This window comes from Schistosoma mansoni, assembly GCF_000237925.1.
Source record: "Schistosoma mansoni, WGS project CABG00000000 data, supercontig 0149, strain Puerto Rico, whole genome shotgun sequence".
Taxonomy (NCBI): domain Eukaryota; kingdom Metazoa; phylum Platyhelminthes; class Trematoda; order Strigeidida; family Schistosomatidae; genus Schistosoma; species Schistosoma mansoni.
In genome coordinates, this window is record NW_017386046.1 from 319,077 (window position 1) to 338,746 (window position 19,670).

The window sequence follows — 19,670 nt, forward strand, 5'->3', positions numbered from 1 at the left end:
AAGATAATTACATGTCTATGATTGTTGATTCTATATGAAAAGTGGATTTATCCTTTTGAATAGATGATACATTACAAAATTGATTGTTTTAGCAGAAACACACACTATCAGTTTAAAAAATCTGACAAAGCAATTCATTAGTGATTATTTCGTTGATTATAATCACTATATTATTCACGGTTAACTACAGAGGTCAGATAATATAGATCATAATGCATGTAACAATAAACTTCTGACTGTCCATACAAATAAACCTTGGCTACAGCCACAAAGGAACGACTTAAAATTGAATATTTGTTTTTCACCATTATATCATTTGCGACAGATGGTTAAATATTTTTGCTATCTCACTGCCCCTAATCATAAGTTGTTATAAGTACAAGGAACATTGTATGAAGCATAAATTTACGGGTTTCGGCTAGACGCTAATCAGTTTATAAGGATGAACTGTAAACAAATGGAATAAAGATTTGGGAAAAAAATCCTGATAAGGTTTAATGGTTTTATTCATTTTTATTACCAAACAATAGAACACTGCATTGTTGTTATCTAAACAAACTCTTTAATAAAAGTTTAGCTGTGATTTTCATACCACTACCCAAATCCTGATTGGATCAAAATATAAGTAGAAGAATGATTTCAAACGAAACCTTTAGATTGACTTTGTAAGTACTTAACTACCAATATGTTTTAGTTGCATATAACCCTGTTATCTTTCTGAAATTTACGATGGGCCAGATGTTCAATTTAGTGTCTTTTCTATATTGTTCCTGATTTCAGTTTACATTAAATGTAAATGGCAGGAACCTGTTAGTTCGATGAGATATAAATAAAACAATCACTTTACAATTCTTCAGTCAATGTTTGATTACTTTGAATAATTTAAAAAATGCTCACAGGATAATCAAATAAGGAATACTTGAACGAACAATTACTCGGCGTGATTTAAATTTAGGGTCATACAGTATTTAAACCACAATTATTGCATTGCAATCCCCAAAATAAACCATACATAAACAGTAGGTATCATTACCAAGTTTTGATTTGATCATTTTGAATAAATTGAGCATTGGGTAGATTGTTATAAATAAATTAATATATTTGTAATATCCCAATGAGTAGAAAAATAAGATTTTCTGACGTTTCGTGACTCAGTGTGAGCCACTTCTTCAGAGAATAAATAACCAAATTCACATTAATCACGAAACGTCAGGAAATCTTATTTTTCTACTCATTGGGATATTACAAATATATTAATTTATTCATACATAAACAGGTTCTGGCTGAAGTAGATAATGTTATGCAGTAAAAACAGTGGTATTTCATGTAGATTACTGTTTGTGTAAATGCATAGTAATTATTATTAAAGTCAAAAGAAGAAGAAAGGAAAGAAAAATTTGATGTGATTTTATCAGTACAGTGTGATATAATCAGAGAAATGTGGAAATGAAACGTATCAGTCAACAGAATAAAGGAGTCTAACTTTTCAATGAAAGTTTGTTTTGTGTGGTCGATATTAATCAGCCGATTGCGACAACATTCATACCACTGAGGAGTCAGACTAATGTACCGTGAATACTGATGTTATTTCAATATTTTCACCTGTCTTGAACGTACTCTCAACAGTTCCATTAATATTAGTTAGTTGAAGTCAATCTGCAGAAAACCATGAGTCTAAGATTCTTAATAGTTGAGACTTATCATAAGAGGGTACCTGAAGTCATAAGGAACTGACACTAGTTACTACTCAGATTCTACTAATTTTCAGTATGAAAGCATTACAGTCAGTTCACTTTTAGAAATCCTCACATTTTTTGATGCATTTACATTAAACACGGTTGGATTACCACCACGTGTTATTTTTTAGAAGCAGTAAAATTCTATCAATCAATATATATCTTCGTAAGATATGACACCGGGTAATCATAGTATCTAGTTCACATGTTTTGTCTCATCCCCAGATTCTCTTTCTCACATAATTGCATTTGTGTTGAGGTTTTCATGGAAACTGTAAGGTAGCACTTCTTACTTTAAAAAGCACACCGTTATCCACTAGGTTGTTTGGTCACAATAACCTACTCCTGTTCAACAGGTTCTCCGAAGGTTCGACTTACACTAAGTTGTTAAACGTTAGACATTTAATTTTATAATCATTGGGACAGTACAAATATATCCTTAGTTTTATTATTAACAATTCACAAAATGCTCAGTTTGTTTTAAATTATCAAATCGAACCTCGGTACTGTTACCTACAAACTAGGTCGTATACGTTTTTAGTTACCACTCTTTTTTCTCTCAAAATTTCAGGCCGAAGTCTATTCAAATTCAACGACCAAGAAATCATCCGGTGATTACTTATTATCAGTTAATCGTCTAATTGATAATCTTTTAAAATCTGATGCACAAATATCATCAACATTACAGAATTTAGCTCGAGAAATCCGAATACATTTCAACGGAATTATAAATTTTAATTGTTATTGTTTGGGAACAATTGGACAATTGTCTTTATCACAAACTGACTCATGTAACGAAGACTATCAGTATTTTTCAGACAACATGGTTCTTGAAACTTCAGTCTCTGAAAGAAAGACTTTGTTACAGGTAATTTGAAGAATAAGGAAATGTAGCAATATGAAACATAAAGTAATATATTCTAAGTCGACTTAATATTCTAGCAAAATACATTTGATTATATACATTTTTGATGATAATCTGTTTGTTTGAATAAAAAAAACTTCATGTTGATTTATTCATTACACGATCAGATATGGTAATGATAAGACTAAGGGTAAAACTGGAACATATCACTTTCATTAAAGAATGTTTCAATAATTTGTGATGTTCAACAATCACTATGGAATGAAGTGCATTAATTTGGATAAAGCTTTTCATTATTTTCAAATATTTTTTTTTATTGAATAATCTACTTGAATTTTAGTTGTTTAGAGGATATAATTATAGTTTGTAAATTTTCAACATAACTGTGTATGTTAGATACCATATCCATTGTACTTTCTCCCTTTTACAACCAGTTTTTAACATGTTGATTAAGCTCGGTAGAATGAAGAGATAGCTTTTTAAACAAACTTCCGTTTCCGTTATACATGTCATCATTTGATCACACAACAATAGTGTTAGTAGCAATAAATAGTTACTTTTTGCTCATTTTTATTGATTGTTTAGGTGATTAGATTAGCTTTATAAAGATCAGGTAACCACTGTTCATATACTTACATTTAAAGATAGCTTAGATCACGAACAATTGAAATCGTGGAGCTCTGGATGGCTGATTCGTACATTCTGACAGATATTTAGAGATTATTGGAGACAATTCTGTCATGAGTCAATCATTCATGGTCTGCTATGTGTATAGTTGAGTGATTTCAAAAGTTAATTTTATAACAAAACACGTTTTGAAATTGATACACCAAATGATCGATTGAATAAAATACCATGATACCAGTATAGATGGCTGTTAGCAGGGGAATCCAGGACGCTGATTTCGTCCTATTCAAGACTCATTCCAGAGTTGATGATCTCTCCGGAACTCGGATTCAGTACCGTACGTTTTACACGCTATCGCGTTATATACTTACCTAGATAGCCACCGGCTTGAACAACAGCAAACAACTAATGCGAATAAAAGATTTTCAGTGTAAGGTTGTGGAGATTGTTGAATTCCATCGAAATCATGAACCGATCAATCTTATATCACCGATGAAAACTTAAAAACACTGGACAGTCATTTCCTTCTAGTATGCGACCTCTCAGCAGTGTGCATCTACAATAACATAGGTGGAACTCGAACCAAAGTCCCTTGGTCTCGCGCGCGAACGCCTATCCTCTAGATTACTGATTCGGTATCTAATAATGTTAATGTCTAACTTTAACCAACCTACGATATAATATTATTATGTGCTTACTAATGACTAGCTTCGAGAGGTAATTCTCGGAGTCATAGTTAGAAGCCCTTTCCAGTTGGATTGAACCGTAGCGAGTGTTAGGGAGTTACCCATCAAAGACAATGGAGAATGATCACGCAACTCTGTGGATTGGTTGAAGTTATGCACTAACACAAGTGCTTTCAGGTCCAATGGTATAGAAATTAGACGTTCTCACAAAACCATGGAACTTTGGTTCGAGTCTCACATGCGGGATCGTCAATACACACTGCTGAGGAGTTTCGTTCTAGGACACAACAACCATCCGGTGCTTTCAGATTCTCAATGGTGGTCTAAGATTGATCGGCTCATGATTCCAACAGATGATAGAGATTATACTTTTGATATTTAACGCAGCTATTTATTGGTGATTTGTTTGTCAGTCCTTGAAGTCATCTAAATTACCATTGTATATGTATTAAGTTATAAAACATCGATACAAAGTGACTAGATATGAATATTCTTCTCTGTAAGATACTGCGCTTTGATAAACTTATCTCACTGTCAAGATATGATGTGACAAAATGAATTGATGCACATATGTGCTAGGTTCTACACTACACATGATTGATTGACTGAAATTAATTAACAAAATGAAAGATATTGTTTTGAATGTAAGTGACAATATACTGAATGAAAGATCATATGCGAAAGCGTAAATTGTTAAGAAATTACCACGTGAGTCTAACATATTCTTTATCATGAACAAATTATAAAGTGTAACAATTTACTGAATGATCTGCGATCGACTAGTTTAAGTTTTTGAATCCTTCACCATCTTTTTCCTCTGTAGGTAAGAAATATAAAGTTCCCTAGGGAGGCTGTAGTTACACTCGATGAGGAGTCGCATACTAGGACAAAATAGTTAACCAGTGATTTCTGATTTCCAATAAATATCTAACCAATGTCTGTTTGTTATGGAAAACCTCAAATTCTCACTGATACAGTTTAGCCATTGATTAGATCCCTAAATTTAACAGTTACCTTACTCATTATTATTATTGCATGTTTTATTTAAAAATCTTAATAGTAACATTTTCATTTTAACATTAATTAATTCGTTCTATTTTAACTAGACCTACTTCAAATTTACAGAATCTGTAAGTATGCGTGTGTACATGAGTATATATATGTATATGTATGTATGTGTTACAAAAGGAGACAGTAAGGGATTTTTAAACATAGAAACAATGTTTGCTTTTCCTCCTTTAACATCTGACTACGCTTATGTTACCAGATATGTAGAATTTTGTAGCTGTTATTTCAGTTTTTGTTTGAAATTAATTCATTTTAGCCGCTTTTACTGTGTTTTCGGGGTATATTTTTTATCTTCAGTTCATCGTCGGGTTTTTTTTTACTTGATTAGATTTCAATTTACAAAATTATTATAATCAATATTGGAGTATTATAGTTACTGTAAACTGAAAAGTTAATGGTTCACATTTGTAATGTTTGTTTTTATAGTAATTGAATGTGTAGCTATGTGTTGTGTGGTCGTTCCATGTGTTCAACCATTTCTGTGCTGCATAATTTCTGGAATCGGGTTACCCTGCTTAATTAGCTTAAATTTAATGACTAAAATTGATAAGAAGCCTGAGTTTTAGGAGGGTTGAAGTGTGAAGGCATTAAATAATTAGCTCCATACTCCATTCAAATCAACTGCAAATCTTCATTTTGTTCGTATGATTCATTTAGTAAATGAAATTCTTTGGTAAGATTGTACAGGGATCGAGATAACACTGCATCGTCGTGCAATTAGTGAGATTAATAATACATGTAACAAACGAGAGAGCAAATAATTTAAATAAAACGAAATATGTTTACCCAGTCAATACATATTCCATTCCTTGTATTTCAAAGTACCAAAAAGTTTAGGAATCTATCGAATATATTATTGAACCCACAGAATCGTGACTAGTTTTAAACCTAAACTTGAGACGAGTAAATTAAATTACTTTAACATAAAATGCTTATATTAATCTTATTAAAATAAATTAATTACTGATTAGACAAATATCATCATTTGATGAATCTTTGAGCATTCCCCTTCTGATTTCAATTTTTTCACTATGAAATTCAATGAAAATGATTGTTCCTCTTATAAGAAAATGTGTTAGAGTGGTTTATCCTATTTAAAATAAACAAGAAAATATCAATTATAATGGTTTATCTGATATATGATAGGCAGATTTTGATTATTAATTCAGTTTTAAATCGATCACTAGTATATAGCCATCATAATAATTTTCTGTATAACTCACTATAGTTAACAAATTTTCCTCAGAAATTCCCTACCCTATTTTGTTTTCCTCCTTATTAATAAACTCTTGACATTTGCCTATTTGATCAATTAACAGAGTTTGCTTGTCTAATGAGTGTATGTATGGTTGGTTGAGCAGGTTTTTGAAATTCGCTTTAAATGTTTACAAATGTATACAAATATATCTTTGTGTGCTAAAGAAGGTATGTAAATTACAAGTATTTATCTGTTTAAAACCTGTATAATTAAATGTACATATTCATTTTGTCTGTACGACTGTCTCTTCCCAATTTGATATATTTAGTTTAATTACTTATAATTATTTTCAGTAGTATAGTTGCATTGCATACTTATTTATTGCTTAAGTGGTTGTGTGTTTGGGCTGCCATAGAACGGCTGATAAGTGAAATATTTATCACAACCATAATGCCATATTATAGCTTTATAAATCTACGCAAATAATTTGTCTTATTTTCAGATATTATATATACATTTAGATACTTATTACTTATAAGTAATATGGTGCAAAGAAAAGCGGTGTTGTTTAATTCCAGTTTAAATTATGTACCTATATCGTTTATATTTGTTAGTTTTGATCCCTTTTATTGTGAGAAAAGTTTAGATTTTATTAAATCTCATCATAGAGAGCTATAGACTATTTATTTATTTCATGCATAATGAGATTTTTTCTATTCTACATGCTTAATCTCAATATTTGACAGTTATTCGCACAACAAAGATTATATCTGGAAGCGCGACTAAGAGATCTAATTGTGACCGGTGGAAATAATAACTCATCTGACCGACTTGAGGATTTGTTGAATTTGCAGGTACGTTACTCGTTTAAATGTAGATAAATTTGTTTTTGTTGACTATGTAACCGTGAAATCTTTATAAAGCCCTTAGTTTATTTTTAGGATAGATATTGCTTACAGAAAGGTGATGATGCATCTGCATAGAAAAGTATCAGAATGTTGGGATTCATTTATCCACCAATAAAATCAATGATCCAAACGAAACATGGACCTAAGACTTAGGTTGGAACTTCACCACCTCTACTTCTTTTTTGAAAATACAATAGTATTCTCAGTCCTCACATTTAGAAGATAATGAACATCACGGATGTATATCTCTTTACTTTAATTAAAGATAAATTCTCTTGATGAGTGAAAAAATATCTTGTGAGTGCTCCTTTTCTAACTGAAGTTTGGTTGTCTATATGCAGCTACATATGTGACTAATTTTTTCAAGATTCGAAACTCACTATTTCTCTCTTCAAAGATTAGGCAGTTATTTACTGCAATAATATGAAAAGGTGAAAATAACTTTTTTTAACTGTATATAATCAATGCATCTTTACATCAATAAACTATGTGAATACATAAAAAGGGACTGATTTCACCCTCCGAAGAGTCTATTATATTCACAATTAATTAATTGCACAACTGTCTTATTGTCTACATTTTTGGTTTCTTTTTGTTTTAATGAAAGAGTTTGTGGTATGAAACAAATGAAAAATTGGATAAAAAATTCCATAAAACAACTCTACTAGAAGAGCAGCTTAGTACAGCTCAACAGTTATTAATTGATTATACCGTAAGAAATATTTATTTTTATTAAAATATTTAAACATTTGCCAAATAATCCATCTATATAAAAGGTTTTCATGAAACTGAGGTTGATTTTCATCATGACCGAACATTAACAAATCAATGTGTATCATGTAGAGCTAGATCACTATATTATCCACTGGTGGTGCTAACCTATATTTCTCCACGAAATTCAAGAAAACGTAATGGTCTAGGGATTAGGGAAAAATAGCAGGATGGAAGTAATTTACGAATCAGAAATATGAGAAATGGTTGTCCATTTGACAAATATGAAAAGGAATAAAAAAACCAGTAAATGGTTAATGAATAAGTGTAATGATAATGATAATCATAATATTAATAAATTCTTATTAATGTTATATCGATCGAATGCGTGTGTGCCCTGTTTGATATATGAACATGCTGATTCCCACCAACGAGAGGGTAGTGAATTTATTGATCACTCAATAATACACAAAAACCGTATGAGCAGTCTTGAGTACGTATCAGTCCCGCTATCTGCCTAGCCCAGCCATTTAAGTCCAGAACACCAATAACAGCCTCTGCAATATGAATCATTATTCTCAAACATACTGGGTTTATATACTAAACGAAAAGAGAGCGTCGTACCAATAAAATAGAAAATAACATTTGTACAAGATCTGGCCAAATGTGGCTGTGAATAGGGGGAACAGTAATTAATGGACTAGGGATAACTCAATAATGGTAAATCGTATAATAATAGTTCATACGTCGAAATAAAGCTTATGATAAGATGAACACGAATATGAATAGTTTAGTTACTTAACAATTATACAATAGGAAATATACATATCATTTTGGTCCATAAATAGTCCTCAAAGTTACCATTCGTAATTCTCCACATGATACAACAATTAACAAACTCGCGATCGCTTTAGTGCATGATACCATTCATTATTCATCGGTCCAATTTGTTTTTTGTTTTGTTTTAATGACAAGAAAATTATTGATTGTTTTCTTTCTTGTTACTAATCAAACATTATTATTATTATTATTATCTCTTTACATATAGAAAACTCCAACAAGTGAATTATATAATCAATGTATCAAAATATTAACCGAGTTAGAACAAACATATAATTGGAAATTAACATTAGATAAAGAAAGATTAAAATATAAAGATTATTTAGATATAAATTTTATTGATTTAAAAAAAAATAAATTAATTACTAATGATCAGATTATATTAAATGAAGAATTATTAAATTTATATGAAAAACAATTACAATGTACAAATCGTTTATTAAATTGTATACAAAATGATTTAAAATATTGTCATGATGGTTTAACATCACAAATTGGTGCATATATAGATGTAAGATAATATTTTCCTTATTTTTTGTTTAAAATTATTACTATTATCGATTATTTGTTTACATTTTGTTTTTAATTGCTATTACTTCATTATATAAACAGCTAAAATGATATTTTAGTATTTCTAAACAATTAATTGTAACCCCTTCTGATTATAATCATATGCTTACTAGTGACTGACTTCAAGAGATATTTCTTGGAGTTCTAGTGAGAAACAGTGACTAGTGGAGTTCAACCAGGTCTGTTGTGAGATGTCAACTCACTGAAGAAAATTGGTGAACAGTTACTCAACTTCGTGGATTGGTTGGAGTTAGACATTAACACCGTTGGATGACGGCTCAGTGATCTTATGTTTAAGTGCTCTGGCGCGAGACTGGTAGGTCCTGGGTTCGAATCTCGTGGGGCGGGATCGTGGATGCGCACTGTTGAAGAGTCCCACAATGGGACGAAACGGCCGTCCAGTGCTTCTGTGTTTTCCATGGTGGTCTAGCTTCAATTGACTCATGATTTCAACTATGAAAATTAATTGCTTGAATTTTGGAACAAGTAGAAGTTAGAAAAATATATTGGTAATATTATATAATATATGGGTGACCTTTGAGAGACGTCAGAGTGACCTTGAGAATGTTTGCCTACTTAATATGACTAGGTAAGGGTTTTAATAAAGTGTAAAGAATAAAGATAATGACTTATAGTTGATGCTTAGGGTTAGAAATTAGATTCAGGGTTTTCATCACGAACTCATATTATCTAAAATGTTAAAACGCTATATGGCCAAATTTTTGGATGAATTTCGCACTAAAATCTAAGACTTGTTAGCTTATATCTGATTGGTTCGTACATAAATTATAGTCTCACTAATACATTCGTTGGTTTTAACATAAAAAGTCATTGAAGTTGATAAGCCAACCATAAAGTTCTAAAAATAATGCAAATAAAAAAGTACAGTAATTTTTTTAAACGCTAGTCAGATTAGAAAAAACATATCTATTTGTTAAATTTAGTTAGTTGGTGGAGAATGCTGGTGGGTAGCCTATGCTTCTCTACGAGGGGTAACAGGCATAAGTAGTGTAAATAAGTTGAAAATGATAATGATGGCACTTACTATAATTTTTGATTACAAAGGACTGGGATTTCTTGTAATATGAACTCGAGGATACAACACGATGAAGCTCATAAAGAGGTCAGAAGTGCAGGAAAAGCTTAACATTCGACAAATGTCAGATGTCATATATATATATATATATATATATATATATATATATATATATATGGAAACATACAGTAACCTTGACGGCACAGTAAAATTGTAAAATTCAAAATGATAACGATCAGGTAATGACAAAGACCATTGAGGGAATATTATTCAGAAAACTGTTGCTGAAATCCTCTTTAGCGGATAGATAACTTGGGCTCGTCGTAATAGTGTTCTACAAAGTTTTGGAATTTCTTGAGAAAAACGGTTAATCTATGAATCTGTTAATCTGTTTTTGTAGCTAACTTTTTCATAAAACCGTTTATTATTCACGTATTATCATTAAACCTCTATAATTCGATCGAGAAGTTAACTTCATTGGGATCCATTTATTACGGTCATGTTAACGAAAAAAAGTAAGCACATATAGACAATCGGAAGGAAAAATGGCAAATAAAAGTTTTACATTCTCAGATAGTGTTTTTCGTTTATATTACAGAGGTAAAAAAATAACTGGGAAGTTGTTCAAAGATGTGATTTAATCCAATTTGATTTCATTTGAAATGAGAAAGAAACCTGAGAAGGCGATTAGTGAAATTATGTACTCCCAGTTACTTATCCCTCGTTTATATAATAATCAGATAGTAAACTTGACATTAGTTACTAGTGTAGTCTAAGAGATCACTCAACAGTGAATTGAGCTACTAACCTAGAATCATAATCATTCAGTTAGAATTTGAAAGTAATTTAAATATTTAAACTTCAGTCGTACATAACAAATATATATATTAATTATTGGCTATTTTAACCGTAATTTGTTAACTGTTCTCTTTGATATTTTTCTGCTCCTCTTTAAAACAGACCTTAGAAAGTGAATTACAGACTTGTAATAAATCTCTGTTAGATTCAGCAAGAATCCTTCAAGAGATTAATGATGATATAAAATTGGAACGAAAAAGTCAAATAAATCAAATACAATCTGAAAATTCAGAGAATATCAATGTTCTTGCACAAGATAATGATGAAATAGTTTGGTTGAAAGTTTTACTATCAACACAAAAAAATCGCTTAGATACTTACAAAAATGAATTTGAATTAAATAAGAAGTAAGTTATATACATAACAATAAAATATATTACCCTTAACTGAGAACAGGACTTCGATCCGTTTTTCTCTTCAGGATTGAATATTTTACATTCTCCGTGATATCTTATATTCTTGTATGTCTCAGTTTATTTCGGTCCTATTTACTTATTTTATCTTTCATGACGTCAAGCCGTGTTTGTGCATTGCTTCTGTCAAAAAATTAATATTCTATAAATACACCTTAGAAAGAAAACTTTGAAGGTTTATGAAGCATTATCTGTATGGAATATAATAACGAAAAACTTCTACAGGGTTCTCGATAAAAAAATCATAAATCACTTTTTAAGCTAATTACATGCTGTCTTGTGATGTTAGAGATCGATACTTTATAGTATTTCAGGCCGTAGAATGATATTTCTCCTTAGGGTTCTTCAAAGGTATTTTGGTTAGTATTAGTGGTATTATCAACTCAACAGTGTGGACACTAGTAGCAATGAGTTATTATTTTAGGCTGGCCATACACTTTCATTTTGTGAGTGATTTTTGAATTTATTAATTTCATACCTTGCAAACTTTACTACCAGCATCAACAAACTCGTGGGGTAAGCGGAGCTGTGCCGTTTTCAAAGCTCAACTTTACTAACATTTCCTTTAGTTTGTGAATCGCTACAGATATATCCTATTAACAGGAAACAATTCGTTACCGCTACACTTTACTACGGTCAACAGTATGACTTCTACTTCAGTAAGCCAGTTTGTCATTTTTGCTTCCGTGCCTTCTCATCTGGCCTCTACTCTAAGAGACAACACAGAAGATCAAGTATTTCAACAAACATAGCTCGACTGAATCGTCACGTTGGTAAGTTTGGCCATGAAATTAAGGTATTAGATAGTATATAACCGGGCTACAATAATGGATTGTTCGAAGTCAGATATTAGCACCATCGGATGCCGACTCAGTGGTCTAGGAGTTAAGCGCTTGCGCTCGAGACTGATAGATCCTGGGTTCGAATCTCGTGGGGCGGGATCGCAGATGCGCACTGTTGAGGAGTCCCACAATAGAACGAAACTACCGTCCAGTGCTTCTGTGTTTTCCATGGTGGTCTAGCTTTGATTGACTCATGAATTCAACTATAAAATTAGTTAAATATACAGTTGCAAATATATTTATTGAAACTAATAAATATTGTATCAAATTTACTCTCGTAAGTTTTCATAGTGTATTGCACTTGGATACACTTCAACCTCATTTTCAAAATAAAAATGTATATATAAATCTTATTTGAACAATATTTTCGTTAACAGTGATTGGCTTAAACGTTATCATTTATGGCAATCATTTAATGAACGGTTAAGAGATTTAAAAATGACAACTGATCATTTGCTGAAATTGCAAAACGAAGGCAATCAGATAGAACTCTCAGATATTGAGGTAATGCAATTATAGTCTTTTTTGTTAGGTTTTTTCTTTAATTTACAACTATTAATCTAGAATACATTAATGATAATCAGGTTATAAGTCATGTTGTCATTTACAATTTCTAATTTTAATTAGCTATTATTTTTGGTGAGAATTGTCTAATATATTGCTCAGATTTTAATAATCCTAAAGTGTTTAGCGATTAAGAATCTTTATTAGAATTGTCAGAACATGAGCTGAAGTCAGATGTTATTATATTAGATGTGGAGTCAACTGACTGTGATATTTTGGTCATTTCTGTGTAGAATATAATCATTACATAGTGTGTAGTGTTAGAACATGGATTTTATTCGAAGACATACATCCCATTCTATTTATGTCCTTATAAAAGTAATTCCGTTTTTACGTTCCTGCTAAGAGTACAATACATATAGTTCAACTTTCCATAATGAACTTATTAAGTCTATTATGGGATTTCATCTAACACCGTCTTAGTAGAATGTATAGATGTTTACAATAGCCTGCCAGCAATTCGTCATCAAGATGTTTTAAAACAGTTATCATCCTATCTCATAATGATTATGGACTATTTTTGGGTTGTGGAATTAGAGATGATTTTTCAATTTGTACTTCGTTGTAACCATATATTGACATTCGCTGTCGAAAAAAAGATTCGGACTACTGAACAACATCTACCCTTAACTATATGCGGAATCGGGGCCAAAACACTTAAATCTTTCAACGAGCAAGATTCTTGCTTTACTTTTGACATAGTCAGGAACTAGAATAGTACAGCCGTTCAGTCCCTCCTGGTTTTCGTTTCTTTCCGATTCATATCAGCCGTTGGAGAAAATCACCCTGAAATTCTGTGTTGTACATGGGGTCAATATATAGGTTGTAGAATAATAAACTGACTGAAATAGGAGAGGCTAGTGAGAGCTTTAGACTTGATAGTCTGCCGGTTGAGATACTAGTTTATTGTTGTCAAATTTTTGGTAGTATGTATATGTGATAGTTTGACATACCAGAGCATCTTTGATTCATAGCCAGATTAAAATTGGCCTCAACATCTCAGATGTCTATGTTGTCCATCATTCCTACGGTGACTAAACGTGTGATCATATCTCCTACTCACTATCATTTTTTTACTTAACGACTATGTTTTAAGTGATACAGAAGGTTTATTAATCTAATTCAGTGAGTGGTTTACTGTTATAACGCTACAAACATTTGTACTACACCTTAAATAACAAGTATTGTTTGCAAGGTTATGCTACTTTTTTCTTTTCAGAAACATAAGTCACAAACTATTACCATCAACATTGTGGATCTGCTTTGCCAAACACTTAAATCAGGGTCATCAAGGATTATAATTAGTGATTTTATTCCTCACTCGTGACTGAGATCCAGTTACTGTAAAACCGGACACTGATTATTCCTAGATAAGTTTGATCACTCTTGAAACAGAAATTCAGTCCTTCGACTACCTGAAACCATACAAACTGAATCATTTTATCACGATCCTTAATTCAGAAACCATATATTGACCTATTACAAACTTATCCCCTATTTACAAAGCTCGTGTGAACAGCTTTTCAATTGACCAACAAATACATCGCTTTTTTTGGATTAGGGATTCAAAAAACTAGAAGTTTATGAAACTCTGAAAACCACAAGTCATTATCAACTCTCCGTAATAGTTAGAGAAAATTCTGTCTAACCTATACATTTTTGTAATTATGATTTCGTAATCTATTAAAACAGATGCATCCTATTGCTGGACAATATTTGTAATCTGACCATATCTCCGATTCTTTATTTAAAGGACTGATAAAAACCAGTGAGACAGTGGAATGTCAGTATTTTAATTTATGTTGTTCTAAGCTGTTGTGTTGATCTTTTTATTGGTGTCATCTATGTTGTCATTGTTGTTATACCAGAGAATCTTTAGGTAAAACATAAAGATAATTGAAAAACACATTGTCATACTCATTATAAACTGAGCACAATAAAGCTCAAAAACTGCAGAAAAATTGATCAACGTTTTATATCTCGTACTACCGAATACAGTTATTTAAAAAGTTGGTTAATGCATTCAATGATAGTCTATTTTGAGAAAACGCATTTCGTGATTTTCATTTATGAATACGAATATCTACATTGTAATTTACTAGAAAAGTAGTGTTAGCATAAAAGATTATTAGTTAGTTAGTGAATCGATAAATTATTTCATGGTTTGTAATTAACATTTAGTAGCGATAAACAATAAGAAAAGTAGCATAGATGTCGTTCAATGTATGGATTGATAAAAGGGTCTGTTTATTCTCCAATGAGCATTCGTAAAATTTCTTGGAAATTTGTACCACATTCAAATTACTTTGAATATTCAAACTCAATCTATTAGACCATAGAATCACAATTAATTATGGTTCATTCTCTATCAGATATTTATGAGTCAGAGAAACATGTACATGGATTAATAACAATCCAAAACATAGTGTCACTAACATTCTTGATACTTCAGAAATTTTTCTACCTAAAATGAAAACAGAATGTATAGAAAAGTTTCTGTTATTCAGCTGCAATAATGTTCAAGTAAAATCCTGTTAATTTTAAGATCTTTTTCAGTGAATTATTAAAAAAACTAATTAGCGATGAATCATTTAAAACTCTTTGGCAATGTATTTGTACTATTTCATAAATAACAGAGCGTAAAATCTTCAGATTCGACTAGAGGTACAAAACTAATGAGAATCCAGTCATTCAGTCAGTTTATTAAATATTGTGACTATTATTCAATGTTATCACTATCCAATAGTTTCATTCATGAATTAATTGATTATACTAATTATGACTTCCTACAAAGGGTTTTGGCTTGTGAATTATCATTAATTGATAACATACAAATAAAATCCAATTATTTTAAATCATCATTTAGTCTTAGTATGTAATCGCCTTTTGAGTAATTTAATGAGTTTTAGGTTTAACTTGTTGATTAGCAAACAGTTTAAATCAAAGATATTATTTCAAGTGGATGGTTAGCAACTATGATATACACAACATTTTTATAAATTCTCCATTAAAAACGATAGTCATAATAAGCTAACTATTATTTGTAAAACTATATATTAAACGAGATGTTCTGTAAATTTGTTGTGGTAACCCAAATAGGTTACAGCTATTACAAATAGGTTATGTTCACACATATAATTGTGCTGTATTATTTTTGTTCAATATGGTTATAATGTTGTGTTATAATGGATGTAATTACATTTAAATGTCTATATCAACCTTAAATATCTGTTAATGTGTACATTTGTTCAAATGCATGCTTTTTATTCAGTTTACTATGAAAAATATTTTACAATGTAAAACAATATTCAATTGTATAACATGAATCTTTTTATTTCTTTAATAGTTTTTGTCATCCTAAACGGTCTCTTTTAAAAAAAAATAGATAACTTGTTCTTTCGTTTAATTTAGAATAAAATTAAGGACACATGTACAGAATTTGCCTCACTCCGAGAGCATAGTTCCAAGTTGATTAATATGAATTCAACACGTATCAAAGCACCTGTGAAACAATATTCATTACCGTCTAGCACTGGGATATCATCAATAATGACAAGCTCAACATTTACGGGAGCATTAGATCCAATAGCAACAAGTTCAACGAGTTCCAATGATGAAAATCAACAAACGAAAACAGATATTCACAATAATGATAAACCTCCAACAGTTCCACCTCGTCGGCATAGTCTTTATCGTGGACATAGTATTCAGTCAATAGAACATGATCATGAATTCGTAAGATATGAATTGAATAGATTGGAAAATGAACTGCTTAGTTTGTGTCGTAAATATGGAACATTGAACTATGTAACACAACCTTTAACTGTTAAGAAAACCTCAAATACTTCAATTTATCCAGAGAAATCAGTTAATGAATTCAATTCATCACAACAAATAACTAATAACAAACTGTGAGTTTGACTAGTTAACTTGATAACATCTACTAATGCTTTGATTGGTTTTTATCTTGTGCGCGTAAAATTTAACTTTCACTGTTAATCGTTGAGTAATACGGACATTAATTATGACATGAGAAAGTTCATCTCTGACTGTCAAATGGTTAATTAACAAAAATGGTTTCTCTGTATGGTTGAAGTGTAACAACGAAGTACTAAATCAAACCTAAATCATGGTCATAAGTAAAATTGCTCTTACAGTACAGTACAATTTTATAATAATTAATTACGAACTTATAACAGTCAACCTAACAATCATATGAAATCAGGAAATTTATTGAAATTTCAATTAAAACCCAGCTTAACTGATAACATCTTATATAGAAAATTTAAATCAAGTCACTGGTGACTGACTTCAAGATGTATTTCCTGAAGTTCAAGTAAGAAGCCATGACCAGTGGAGTTCAACCGTGTCTGTTGTGAGGCAGTTACTCACTGAAGACAATGGTAGGCGGTCGCACAATATCGTGGATTGGTTGAAGTTAGAAATTAACACTGTTGGAAGCCGGTTCAGTGGTCTAGAGGTTGGGCGATCGCGCACAAGACAGAAAGTCCCGCGTTCGAGTCCAGCGTGTGGAATCGTGGGTGTGCACTGCTGAGGAGTCCCATACAAGGACGAGACGGTCATTCAATGCTTCCGTGTTTTCCATGGTGGTCCAGCTTAAATCGGCACTGGACGGCCTCAGTAATGCGTACCTACAATCCTGAACGTGGCACTCACACCCAGGACCTTCGGTCTAGAGCGCGAACACTTAATTTCTAGACCACTGATCCAGCATCCAAAGGTGTTAATATCTTAATTTTGATATATAGGCCATATTAATTCTGTTTTTAATTATGGTTTGATAGAGTTTGTAGACAAGTTGGAAACCATTGAAAATTCTTTATCAACCAGTGTTTTGAAAACTATAATAATGATTATTATTATACATTTTCATGCATGTTTAAAGGTAAAATTATGATTAGGGTAGTTAAGAACAATAATTTTATTTTAATTGTTTTCTTATCATGACATACCTTAATATTTCCGGCTTATTAACTACTCAAATATTCTTTTCTTAAACCAGATCTAGTGAGAATAACACTAACCACAACAATAAGAATAATAAATCTTTCAATCAAGTATTTTCAGTCAAAGAGATTCCAGTTAATTTCGAAAACTCATGTACATCAACAGAGACCAACGGCAAGGAGATAAATGACCAAACTGTCCAATCAGATGATATAAAGACATGTTTAATTGGATTAAACGAATCTATTGATTGGTTTATTCACGAGTCTTGTTTAATTCCAGTAAATATCTCTGAATATATAGATAGTGGAAAGAAATTAGATGATTACTTTATGGACGATCGTTTCTGGTGTATAAAATCACAAACTAATCAATCTCCAAATAGTAATAGTACAAATAATAAACGAATTGAAGTCAATAATAATTATGTACAATTGAAATTGAAAGAACTTCATGTAAGTCAGTGATAATAACTGGTCTGTTTTCAGAGCAATTTAGTAACAGCATTAAATAATTCATTTAAGTAATAAATAACTGAATGGACTAAAAGGCTATTTTAGGTCATTTACTGTTAAGATCAAGGTCTATTGATTCATATCATTTTTTTAAGCAAACGTTAAAGTGATCGTGATTGGTTTGTTAACTGAATTGTTTTTATTAAAACATATGTAATTATCTGATTTATCCAAAGATTAATGAAGTGTACTTGATAAAATTATTTATAGTAACATGGGCATGTTTTATTTTATTATTACCTGGAATGAATTAAAAGTCAGTGGTAATCTGTTTTTATATACCATATAAAATATTTGCTTTTTTAAAGCACTTAGCCCCTTCATATAAACTTGGATAGTGTAATAAGAAGACGAATATTATTAGAACTATGTGATATATTAGTTCAACGTATCTCGAACAATGAAGTTTGATAAGGGGGCCTATTAAATAAGAATGATCGTATTTGAGCAAACGACGCCATCGATGACAAAACAACGTTCTTACACAAATCATTAGTGGAAAGTGGTTATCCTCTAAAATTCATAAATCGATGGAAAGGTCATAGTATAGTAAGACCTCAATATCTTTGACACAAAAAAGCCTATTCTCATCCCCAAATAGGGTGTCTCAACATGTATGTAAATGGTTGCAAAAGTAAATAACATCAAATGACTTAACAAAAAAGATGATAAACATCCATCATCCTCTATTGCTAGACACATAGTGGAAACAGGTCTTAAGATTGATCTTAACACGGCTTTTGTGATGTTGCGCGAAAGTGTAAAGTAGAGTATACTTAGGTTTATTGAAGCCTTAGTCACACGAAAATTCAAACATCCTTTATATATTCAAAAACGGTTTGTTCTCATCTTAAACCTAATTTGGTAATATTAGCTTATCATCCAGCGTGATGAGGCTTCAAGTTGTATTTCATGTTATTTTCTTAATCTTTGTTTCTTCTACCCCCGTTTCTAATCTAGTTGACCTTTTAGTTTTATATATAAATGTTTTTAACATTTATGTTATGCATGATCAGTTTGTCCGAGATGTATTAGGCTAATATATTACATGGTTGTGATAATCTTCGTCTTCTTATTACACTATCGAAGTTTACATTTTTGTCTAATCCAAGTTAAATCAAGAGAACAATAGTATAAATTGTAATTGTTTTACGGATTATGTAAACGTGTATACTCTTTCTGTAAGAAAATTATCGGTAAATTATAGTTTATAATTATGCAATGCAATTACATTTATGTTGACTATATGACGATGAAAATGTTGG

The 19,670-nt window shown here is 31.1% G+C and overlaps 1 protein-coding gene across 1 annotated transcript in view; it reads left to right on the forward strand.

Annotated features, from left to right (window-relative positions):
- Smp_163360 (Dystrophin, putative) overlaps positions 1–19,670 on the forward strand; it is a gene marked incomplete at both ends in the record, with an annotated part of 117,723 nt that overhangs the window by 83,901 nt on the left and 14,152 nt on the right. Inside the window, 7 exons of the mRNA XM_018799076.1 lie at positions 2,308–2,604; positions 5,021–5,044; positions 6,927–7,034; positions 11,206–11,450; positions 12,736–12,862; positions 16,334–16,833; positions 17,946–18,345. Of these exons, the coding sequence (XP_018646639.1) occupies positions 2,308–2,604; positions 5,021–5,044; positions 6,927–7,034; positions 11,206–11,450; positions 12,736–12,862; positions 16,334–16,833; positions 17,946–18,345 (1,701 nt within the window). The remainder of the gene's footprint in view (positions 1–2,307; positions 2,605–5,020; positions 5,045–6,926; positions 7,035–11,205; positions 11,451–12,735; positions 12,863–16,333; positions 16,834–17,945; positions 18,346–19,670) is intronic.